Source organism: Anabrus simplex, chromosome X, assembly GCF_040414725.1.
Source record: "Anabrus simplex isolate iqAnaSimp1 chromosome X, ASM4041472v1, whole genome shotgun sequence".
In the NCBI taxonomy this organism is placed as follows: Eukaryota; Metazoa; Arthropoda; class Insecta; order Orthoptera; family Tettigoniidae; genus Anabrus; species Anabrus simplex.
This window is the reverse complement of record NC_090279.1, coordinates 220,891,195-220,903,584: the sequence shown is the minus strand read 5'-3', so window position 1 is coordinate 220,903,584 and position 12,390 is coordinate 220,891,195. Positions and strand designations below refer to the sequence as shown.

At 38.0% G+C, this 12,390-nt stretch overlaps 1 protein-coding gene across 4 annotated transcripts in view; it reads right to left on the bottom strand.

Moving 5' to 3' along the window:
• The window catches only part of LOC136886088 (uncharacterized), a 73,904-nt gene extending 64,574 nt beyond the window's left edge, over window positions 1-9,330 (bottom strand). For 2 of the 4 annotated variants that reach the window (XM_067158815.2, XM_068230687.1), the window contains exons 1-2: window positions 9,222-9,330; window positions 7,733-8,867 (exon numbers count right to left, since the gene is read on the bottom strand). In XM_067158815.2, the coding sequence (XP_067014916.2) occupies window positions 7,733-8,860 (1,128 nt within the window). In that variant the 5' untranslated portion in view covers window positions 8,861-8,867; window positions 9,222-9,330. Of the gene's footprint in view, window positions 1-7,732; window positions 8,868-9,016; window positions 9,027-9,138 lie in introns of those variants that run through there. The other 2 variants (XM_068230685.1, XM_068230686.1) reach the window with 2 other exon arrangements.
• Between the last annotated feature and the right edge of the window lie 3,060 nt (window positions 9,331-12,390).

The window sequence follows — 12,390 nt, the reverse complement described above, 5'->3', positions numbered from 1 at the left end:
GGATGAGCAATTCTCCCACAGATATTGCTCAATGTAGCTATTGCCACTTTATATGAATACCCCCGTACAAGAGCTCTGCTTCTGCTACTGTCTTGATATTCTTCCAGGTCTTCCCAACTGTTGCCGCCTCTGTTAAGTTATTCTTGTTATTTTTTTATTTATTATACAATTTGCTTTACGCTGCACCGACACAGATAGGTCTTATGGTGACGCAGGGATAGGAAACGGCCGTGGCCTTAATTAAGGTACACCCCATTATTTGTCTGGTAGGAGCGACGACAGTGGGGTTTGAACCTCCCAAATGCTAGTTGACAGCTACAAGACCCAAACCACACAGCCATTCACTTGGTCAGATTAGAACAAGTACAGAGCGGAATTTTAGGCTGTATACTATATCTGTGGACTTTAGAAAGACCTTAGATTTGGTAACATGTGAAAGTATGTGGATGCTACTACAGCAATATGACAAACCAAAGAAAATAAGAGGTATAATCGAAGAATCTTATCATCAATACGCAAGCCAAGTTATTCATGAAGGAGAAGTAACAGAGCCCTTAAACAGGACTAAGACATCCTGTCACATCTTGTGTTCTAAGATGCTGTAATGAAGAAAACCACTGCAGGAAAAAGAATAAGGATACAGTGGGGACAGATTATGATTAAAAACAAAGTGGAGAGGAATTTACGTAATGCCTTATTTGGCTTCAGATCAGGGAAAGAAACAAGAGAAGCAATAATGACACTGTCAAATTTTGAGAACAAAATTAGAAGTAAACATATAGGCTTATTTATTAAACACAATGTGTACAATGAAGTTTTTCACCACTCTGTCATTTCTGTTCTGTGATTAGAGATTGAGGTCTGTTGACACACTCCACTAAATGGTATTTAGAGCATTTCTTGCAGACGCAATCCTTCTTGGGTTCATGGAATGCCTCATTCTGGCAGATCCTTCCATGAAACCCGTGGACAGCGAATAATAATGAACATTATTAAACAAAACGAAAGAACAATGGCCTACATGTCAAACCCTGGTTGATCAGCAAGTGTTATCATCCAACTCTAAACTCTACACACGCAGGCCACGACCTTGTCCATGAATGATGTTTCACCGACTGTCGACAAGGCTGCATGCCCCAGGCCCCGACCTGCCCTCACTACCATGCTCAGATCTCCATCGTTATCTAAGACCCCCTTCCCTCCCGTATACTTGCTGAGCCTCAGTGCCCTATATTTCTCATTTCCTCTTATTTTCGTTACCTAGAACCCATACTAACAATACAAAATCACCATATCAAACTCCTACGTACACTACCATTATACCTAATTTCATGTCCAAGTGTCCCTCGAGCATTACACACACATCCACTTCCTTAATTTTCTTTATACATAATTTTCTCACTGCACTTAAATACACATTTAAATTACCTACCCTATTCCACTTTTTTACCACCCATCCAATAATTTTCTGATCATTACCAGTCTGCCTTAATAATTTCTGCTGACTCTCATTCAATATTTTCCCCCATCACTTTTTTCGTTTCTTTACATCTTAATAACAAATGCAGGTCTTCCACCGCTTCACCACACAGTAAACATAATGTATTATCCTTTTTCCGAATCCACTCCTTGTTTCTGTATAGACCCAAAATCCACCATAATAAACCTCTTCTCGCAGCTCTATCTACATTACTAATATTTATCCTCATACTTATCCTATTAAACAAACTTAGGGTCACTCTCCTCCAACATTCCTCAGCTACAGTATATAGCATTTATTGACCTTGAGGAAAAGAAATGTGCCTGAATGACTGGTAAGGAAAATTTAGATGTTGTACAAAGACTGTACTAGCTGTGTACAAATTGGGGAAGGTTGATCATCATGGTTTGAGACCAAGAGTGGAGTTCAGCAAGAAGGTGATCTGTCCCCACTACTGTTCATCACTGTTATAAACAATATAAAGAAGAATGTCAAGGAAAAGTTAGGTGAACTGAACGCAGTGGCCTTTGCTGATGTCATAATTTGCGGTGAAACAGAAGAGAAAGTACAAACCAGACTCGACGTATAGAAATCCCAGAATTCTACCAACAAGAACACTTTTATGGAATGACATGATTCCAAAACCGGCCAAACTGATTATGTTTAACAGCTATTTCATACCAATATTGACCTATGGTATTGAAGCATGCACCCTCACAAAAAGAGATTCATCAAGACTGCAAGCATCAGAGATGAAATTCCTTAGATCCACATTCCAGAAAACAAAGATGGACAAGTTAAGAAATGAAGAGACGAGGAAAGAAGCCAGAATAAAGACATCCCTATTATACCAAATCGGCACATCCCAACTACAGTGGTACGGGCATGTGATGAGGATGGAGCCTACAAGAACAGCCAGAATAAATTTAGAAAGACAGGTGGAGGGAAAAAGACCTGCAGGAAGACCTAAAACCCGATGGATGGACATGATCAAGATTGATCTAGTTACTAGAGGATGGACAGTGGATGATCTCCATTATAAGTTGTATATGGGCAGGAAGAAGTGGAAGAGGCTTATTAACAGTACCCGGGAAACTGGAACTGTACAATGATGAAGAAGATGATATTGTTGACTGGAAGTTATTGTTTAAAGCAATGTCCTAAGTAGGGCTTGACTGGAGGGACTATACAGAAAAGCCAAAGTAAAGCCAAAGTACTGAGTTGGCTATTTATGGCAGCAGGGAAGAGGGTAAAATCAGAAGGACAGTCAGATAGGGATGTCTCTATTGCCTTACTTATTTAATATGTTCAAGGAGGCAATAAACACAATGAAAAAAAAAAGACAACTGGAATTAAAATTAACAGGATACATATTCACTGCAGCAGATTTCTTGATGATATTGAAATAATGGCAGGATCTGAGAAGAAGCTAAATAAAATCCTTAAAGAGTCTTAAACCATGAGATAATGAAGCTCAGGCTGAAAATAGACAAGGGAGGTGGAGGAAGGACTGAAGAATGGGCAGAGGGTGACTCAAAGTAGCTGAGTGACAAAAGGTCCCATAAGCCTATGGCTCGTGATAGGGACACAATAAATACTTTTCATATACTATAGTTTTGTCAATAAAATGACAGGTACATTTTTGGATAGCTAAGAGATAGTTTTTAACATGTAAGCATCGTAGTTTATGAGGATGATGCTTGTTTAAAGGGGCCTAACATTCAGGTCATCGGTCCCTAATGGTACAAAATGAGACTAAATGTAATGACAACTTAAACATCCAAACTTCATCCACTGACCAGAATTCAAAATGTGGTGATAAAGAAAGAATGGATGAATATGAGTTTAAAATAATTAGCGGGTCCAACTCGGAATAATGAAGGTTAAAAATAATTCCAAAATTGATCCACTGACTAGAATTCAAAAAAGTTAATATTAACAATGATTATAACCTTAATCAGTGGATCCGATCCACAATACCCCAACCTTCCCAGAACCTACCTTAAAACAATGGTATGGGGGCTGTTTCCAAAGCACAATCCTGAACCGATGATGCTTGTTGTCTAAAGGGGTCAAAAAACCAGGTCAACGGCCCCACATAATGGTACTTACCACTAGTAAAGTAGAACCACAGTATTTCTCATGCTGCGATACTAATCAAAAGTAGCGTAGACTCATGGTGTTCCACACATTATGCCACTACTCACAGGTAATGTACATCACACAGGTAACACAGACCGATGGCGTTCCCCACATAATGGTGCCACTCATAGGCAATGCAAACCCATAGTGTTCCTCACATAGGTGTACTAATCACAGGCAACGCAGACCCACTTGTCGCTCATATAGCGGTATTAATCACAGACAACGCCCAGACCTGTGGTGTTCCTCATAATGGTACAAATCACGGGTACTGTAAAACCCATACAGATTCACCCTCTGTTGGTTCTAATCACAAACCTATTGTGTATCTAACATAGTGGTACTACTCACAAGTAAACGCGAACCACGGTGTTCTCCGCGTGATGGTACTAATCACAAGTATTTTCATGGTTCTAATTCAATCGTCCCTTGGTCACCCCTTTTAGTTGCCTCTTACGACAGGCAGGGGATACCGTGGGTGTGTTCTTTATATGCGTCCCCCACCCACAGGGGGTAGCGTCATAGTTCTTCAGAAGTATATTTAGATACTGCATGGCTATAAAATATTAAATATGGACAATATATCCATGTATTAATCAAAGTAAGTTATATAGAGGCAATATTACAATACCTGGATAGCGGTAATATTTCTTCAGTTTTTCCTTAAAACATTTAACCGATATACAGTTCTTTATAACATTTATAACATTGACCATTCTATGCCTTTCACTCCATACTTTACTGAATTGGAGTGACGGATATGGGCCTATCCTTAATAATCCTCTAGTTTCATGTCTATGAATTTCACTAAAATGGGAGAAGTCAGCAGCAGAGTGGGTTAATTTCCTGTCTAGTTTATACATAAAGACTGATTGAATGGCAGAATATTTGATTCCGAAAAAGAAAAAAAAATCATGCTACGGTTTGAGGAAGAGGAATCCATACATGATTTTGATGGCTCTCTTTTTTTTTTTTTTTTTTTTACCTGGACCTGAGGGCTGCTTCGAGGTCCACTCAGCCTACGCGATTGGAATGAGGAGCTATCTGACGGTGAGATAGCGTCCCCGGTCTAGAAAGCCAAGAATAATGGCCGAGAGGATTAGTCGTGCTGACCACACAACACCTCGTAGTCTGCAGGCCTTCGGCCTGAGCAGCAGTCACTTAGTAGGCCAAACCCCTTCAAGGGCTGTAGTGCCATGGGGTTTGGTTTGTTTTTTGTTTTTCTTATTTCCGATAAACGAGTAGCATTACAAAAATGTTAAAAGTTTGGGCTGGGAAGACCTGAGAGAAAGAAGATGAGCTGCTCGACTAAGCGGTATGTTATATGTTATGAGTCTCATTATGATAGCCGTATTGGAGTACAGAATGTAAAAGTTTCAAACAAATTTATTAAAAAACCACTATTCCAATACTTTACTATCTTTAAGTTTAAGATACAAATATTACATATATGTTAAAATGGGACATGTTTCGCTTTAGCTTTGTAAGCATCTTTAGCCATACTTAATCTAAAGCTCAGTCAGGGCCCTGAAATGGGTTCCTCATTAAAGTATAATACATGCTTTAAAACAAGATAAAACAGTCATAAAAATTTAGTTTGTGGAGAAATCAATGCTTAGATGCAACTAAAATTCAACAATGAACTTGTCATGGTATTATATGTACATGGATTGAATACTAGTGTGTCTAAAAAAGTACAAGTTGGTTATTTGTAGAACGAGACATAATCATAGTTCTACGTACTTGATTCTCAATCAACAGCGTTCAAAGATTTTTTTGATATTTTAATTAATCCACGCTTCATTAATATCAAGTAATTGATGATGATGTTTTAAGGAGCCTAACATTGCAGGTCATCGGCACATCAAATAATTTATACAATCCAAATGTATGTCGGATCATTATGACTTAGCTTTAGATTAAGTATGGCTGAAGATGCTTACAAACACTAAGCGAAACATGTCCCATTTTAATATAGGCCTATGTAATATTTGTATCTTAAAGATTGCAAAGTATTGGAATGGTGGTTTTTTTTTTTTTTTTTTTTAATTTGTTTGAAACTTTTACATATAAGTGGTATGTTCCGAGCTGTCATCGGTGAGATGGCGTGGAATGACATTAGTAGACGAATAAGTTTGAGCAGTGTCTTTTAAAGTAGAAAGATCACAATATGAAGATAAAGTTGGAATTCAAGAGGACAAATTGGGGCAAATATTCATTTATAGGGAGGGGAGTTAGGGATTGGAATAACTTACCAAGGGAGACGTTCAATAAATTTCCAAATTTTTTGCAATCATTCAAGAAAAGGCTAGGAAAACAACAGATAAGGAATCTGCCACCTGGGCGACTGCCCTAACTGCAGATCAGCAGTGATTGATTGAAAACTACATAACAAGGCTAATCCAGTCAACAGAAAGTAAATTCATGACCAGGAAACACAAGATTAGAAATGAAGCAAACATGGAGGAGGCTGGCATCAAAATACCTGCTACCAAGCTTTTAGAAAGATGCAGGCTACAATGGGTTGGACATATGAGGACAGACAGAGCAAGAACAGCAAATAAAGGGGAGAGGCCAGTAGGGAGGCCAAGAAATCGGTGGATAGACACAGTGAAATTGGAGGTCAGCAAGAGGAATGTCAAGTGGGAGGAGACAGAGGAACAGAAACTATACTCTGAAGTGGCGAATGCTTGTACACCACACCCAAGAAACTGGAGCTGGAAAATGATGATGATGATGTGAAGATGGAGAGAGCAGAAGAGAAACTAAAACGATCTTTTCTCAATTTTAATAGGTCCAATTTGTTTTCCGCTATGAACTGAGAATTCCACCAATTAATATCACCACGTGCAGTACCTACTTTCTTCTCAACAAGAATTCAAAAACTTCACATTCTGCACAACAATCAACCATGCAGCCCATCAACACAGCTTGGTTACTCGATACACCAATTGCCAAATTATCCGCTTAAGCTGATACAGTGTTTAGTCGACTCTTCTTTCAGAGAGTATACACTACACAGTTTGTTATTCAGACATTGTACATAGCTGTATATATTTATATGTGTGTCAGTTTACTTTGCGTTCATTCTTATTGCCATAGCACCCGTTATGTATCACCAGGACCTACTGAATTCCATGAGTCTATAAATTTTAACAACACAGAGCACCTTATTTGTACTATTGTTCCAGAATTCTTAGCATGTATAATGCATTTGTATTAATTATTACTCACCTACATCACATGTAATATTTCATTTTCATTTGCAACATTTCAACCTCACTTCATATTGTAAAATTATATTTTTCATAAGACTCTTACTGCTAGAAGACAGGTTTTAGGATCTCGCATTTATTTTGTGTATGTTTTAATATGGCTGATGATGACCCCGAGTAGGGTTGAAACTAGTTCCATGTAATGTAAATACTGTAAATACAACTTAGTATTGAATAGGTAGAAAACTCTACTGTGCATTATTTATATGCTATCTGGAAGAGCAAAATTATAACCACAAAAATTGAACATTTTCAGAAGCAATGACAAGTCAGTTTAGTTACATGGATCACAATCGTGGAAAATCAAATCACAAATAGATCACAGGATTTTATAAAGAAGTGTCTTGGAAAGATACTAAATATACATTGGACAGAGGTAAATACAAATGAACTATGGGCACAAGCATAGGAAAAACAGATCAAAAATCAAATCAAAAACAAGAAAATGGAAGTGGTTAGAACACATACTCAGGAAAGCAGACAGTGCCTTTGAGAAACAAGTACTTGATTGGAATCCCCAGGGTGCTCAGATGAGGGAAAGACTAGCTCATGAAGACATTCCGTGGAAGATGAAACTTGCCAAGTAAAAATTTGGAGAGAGGTGAAGTGGATCACAAGCTATAAAGGGAGATGGCACAGCTTCATTACTGCCCTATGTTCCGGTGGGAACTAAAGGAAATAAGTCAGTTTTAATAAGATGAGGTCTTGTTTGACTAAATTATGTTATGGTACTCATAAAGCTTTGCAGAATAAAACTTGAGATTGGTAAGAATGATCAACATAACATAGAACCAAGAGAGTTTGTCATGAATATAAAGTATCAAGAACTACATACCTTCTCTGAAGCAGAAGCGTATGATGAACCGTTGACATTCTTGCCCAGATCCGTTGAATTATTCTCCAGCTTAGCATCCAACTCCTCCACCCTTTGATGTGAAAGAGTCGGCACCAGCTCCACTTCCAAAGGTTTCTCGCTAGGTACATTCACACTGTTAACAATTGGTGTTAGAGGAAGATTTGGAAGACTCAGTTTATTTACACAGTCTAGTGGCTTGTTTGGTGTTGATATACACTGAAAACCTTTCATTGGAGATACCTGATACATAGATTCTAACAAACTTACATCTTCAGGCAAACCAGATACACTCTTATTCCTCTTCTTAGGTCGTTGTAAACACTCATCTACTGTTAAACTTCTCTCAGTAGAAGAAAGCGACCGGGAGAGAGAGGATCTTCGACTTCTCTTGCCTGAAATTATTGGCGTGATACAAGTTACAGAACAAGATTCCGTAGATTCAAAGGTTTCCTCAAGTTTTTCACGCTTTGGCTCCTGAGCACTTTTTGTTCGTTTCACAGCCACTGACGACATGGGAGTCTTGGATGTTTCTTCCCGAGATGATAAGGAGCCAGTCCGCATCCTCTTTGCTTTCATTTCACTTGCGGTAGGAGAAGGAACAAACATCTGTTCTGCAGCATCCAGCCATGACATAAGATTTGCAGTGGATGAATTCTTTATTGGCCATTTTAAATCAACTTTCTTAGGAAGAGATGAAACATGTTTTGATGTACGAGACCTTTTAACAGCCTTTTTGAGTGGTGAAAATTCATTTTTTCTCTTCTCTGAAATGACAGGTAGTGCATCAGTATTTGCAGTATCTTTCTCTTCAGGACCATTATTTCTACATATTGATTCCGAATCACAACAGCATTCACACGCTTTAGATGATGATTGTAAACCATCACAATACATGCAAGTCTTTCTGTTTTCATCATTCTGACAGTCTTCTTTCATTGTTGTGTCCTCAGGCAAATTAATAAATTGAATGTCAATCAATTTATTCACCTGATCTGTACATGGCGAAGTATTTTCGTTTCCTTTATTCTTCATCCTTTGTAATAATTCCAGCATGCGTAATTTCTTAGCCAACTTCTTCCTATGAGCCTTTTTTCTCTTTCCGGTCATTGTAACTCTAAAATTAAGAAAAGGAAAAGTTAATCTTCAATTCTAATAAGAACAAATATAAAATGAACAAAAGTTTCACTCAAAAAATTTCTGATTCTACTACATAAACGAGTTTCTCGACAACAGGTACAACGTAATTAACTACTCCTTCACTACCTACAACACATCCTATACTAGAGACAGCTAAAGCATTACTGTTGGTCGTTTACAATACAAGGTTCAAAACCACCGGCTTTCCAGCATAACGTCATTGCAAATAATAAGGGTTATGTCATCACCAAAAATAGTATGCCGGTTCCCAACAGTTCCGCCATGTGTATATTAATTATTTGCGATGAACCGAGTAAACATACGTATTTACCAAACAGAAATCGAAGAATAATGGACGCCATTTAGACAGATATATAGAACACTTCCAGACATTAAACCAGAACGATTAAATCCACAAAATGTATTTGTGTGGAAGTCCATCAGTTTGTGATGAGTGGGAAGTTGTCTTGAGCATTTAGCTGTTTCAAATCTGCCAATGAGATCAAACGCCAATTTGTGGTAAAGATAATAAACTTCATTCTTCAACTATTCCGTACTTACAAGCACTGTAACTTGTTAACTGAACTAGATATTTAGTAACATATCTTTGTCTTTGAAGATCTTTGATCAACACTCGTGCTGCCCTCTTTAATGAAAGTTTAATGTTGATGCCACCTGCTGGTCACCTGTTTCACGTGTTTATAATCGAGCTGTCAAAAAAAATGTTATTCGCGAAAAGTATCTCGAAGCTCTTTAAATGCAGTTGGAGAGGCCGACTGGCAAATCATTTGAATATTTAATGTTTGGAAAAATCCGTTTCGTCTACTTGCAGATAAAACCAGTTCAGCGCGGAACACTTTCTAAAACAAGTATTTCAATTAAAGCAGTTTATAACATCAAAAATAGAGATTACGATATGCTACCAGTACAATTTACATAGGAGGGGGCGGGGCGACGACATAATTCAAAATACTTGATCTTTGCATTCTTTTTCGTTTTAACTTAATTGTGCAGTATTTGACGATGACCTCAGTTGCAACCTCCGGCACGCCTACACGTGATATTTATTCAGTGAAACGTTACGGTACCCCAATTTAGCGAGATTGTTTTCAAGCAAATGTTTTGTAATCATAATATTATTATGTAAGTTTCTTCTATATACCTTTGTCGCTAAGGATTGTTTTCTCTACATTATTATTAAATTATCTTGTAATTAGATTACTAGATTATTGTTGCTAAAAAGGATCTTTTTTTTTTTCGCCTATTCGTCAAAGAACTTCTTCATTGGTGAGTTTTTCTGTCCATGAGATCTTTTCCATCCTCCTCCAGCACCACATCTCAAATGCTTCCAAACATTTCTTATCACGTGCACTAATAGTCCACGTTTCTGAACCATACAAGGCCACACTCCAGACATAGCACTTAATAAATCTCTTCTTGGTCTCCACATTTAAAGTCCTTGATGTAAGTAGTATCCTTTTCTTGTAAAAAGCAATTTTTGCTTGGTAAATTCTGCTCTTTATGTCGACTGAACTTTTGCCATCTAGAGTGATTTTATTTCCTAAGTAGGTATAGACATTTACTTGCCTTAGTGGTATATCACTAATTCTGATGTCGACTGCAATATGCTGGCGGTTGCATACCATAATTTCGGTCTTTTTTATATTAATTTTCATGTTATACTTATCTCTCAATATCTTATTCATTCTTATTAATGCACTTTGTAGTTTCTCTTCGTTCTCCTCTATGACAGCTATGTCATCAGCAAATCTTATCATTTTGATTTCTACTCCATTTATCTTTATCCCTTCCATATCCTCTTTACATTCCTCAATGCCTTTCTCAATATACAGGTTGAACAGCACTGGTGACAAATTGCATCCCTGCCTTTCTTTATATAAGCCTCCCATACTTCACCATTTATGTTTATGAATAATAATAATAATAATAATAATAATAATAATAATAATAATAATAATAATAATAATAATAATAATAATAATAATAATAATAATAAAATTATTTTGAGATTGTGATTCATGCTATACAATGAAACTTTCACCAAAGGAACATGTAGTACAATTAAACAAAAGTACGGCGTGATTATGCAATTAAAATTCATTTACTATTTGACTACAAAACTAACAGACACTCAAGAGAGTGCGCCGCAGCAAGCCGGTGAATCATGCCTGTGGCTGCTACCCTTCCTCACAGCACATGTTGCTGTATGTTCACGGCGCATTTCCGCTACAAATTGTGTTAATAATGAAAGAATTAGCTGATAGGACAACACGGCTTGTACAAATTGCTTTTTTTTTAAAACACATTATTTCCTACTTTCATCCTCCTATAATGCGAATAAAAATGTAATATTTTCTCCAAAAAGTGGGGGGCCCTAATCACAGCTGCATGCTCCCCTTCCATACAGCGCTCGGAGGGTTGCGGGGAATGAAGTACCATCTTTGACTTTCCAAAGCACCCTATCACTGACTCAGCAGACAGTGTTGTTATGTGCAGTTATGTGCAGTTTCTCACATTCATTAACAAAATATTTTGTAAACTAAATGTATAAGAATTATCTTTGTTGTGATTTAAAACTATAAACCTAACATACCTTTGATATAATAGGGTTCCTTTATTGTTCTTGGTTGATAATAATAATAATAATAATAATAATAATCATGTCCACCTCTGTGGTGTAGATGTTAGTGTGATTAGTTGCCGCCCCTCGGAGACCCGGTTTCGATTCTCGACTCTGCCACGAAATTGAAAAGTGGTATGAGGGCTGGAACGGGGGACCACTCAGCCTCAGGAGGTCAACTGAGTAGAGGTGGGTTCGATTCCCACCTCAGCCATCCTGGAAGTGGATTTCCGTGGTCTCCCACTTCTCCTCCAGGCAAATGCCGGGATGGTCCCTAACTGAACGCCACGGCCGCTTCCTTCCCTCTTCCTTGTCTATCCTTTCCCATCTTCCCATCCCCCCCCCCCCCCGCAAGGCCCCTGTTCAGCATAGCAGGTGAGGCACTGATCATCCTCCCCAATTGTATCGCCCGACCCAGAGTCTGAAGCTCCAGGGCACTGCCCTTGAGGAGGTAGAGGTTGAATCCCTCGCTGAGTCCGAGGGCAAAACCGACCCTGGAGGGTAAACAGATGAGAACAAGAAGAAGATTAATAATAATAATATCAATGATAGTGATATCCCACTAAATATCTAAAAGAAGGAATAATAATCTACTTCTTAATACGCAAAATGCACAATACAATATTTGGCATCTCTTAAACATGACTGCGACTTTCTGTGTGTCGTCAAATTCGTTCTTATTAGAACAAAATCCAAGCTCTCTGCCTTTCTCATTTTAACGAAAACAGTGAATCTGAATAATAATGTAAGTTGGCAAGTTTGTACAAACCAAGTCCGGCCATGGTTAGAGTACTGGCCTTTGGTCACTGGGGCCCCGGTTCCATTCCCGGCAGGGTCGGAAATTGTAACCATCATCGGT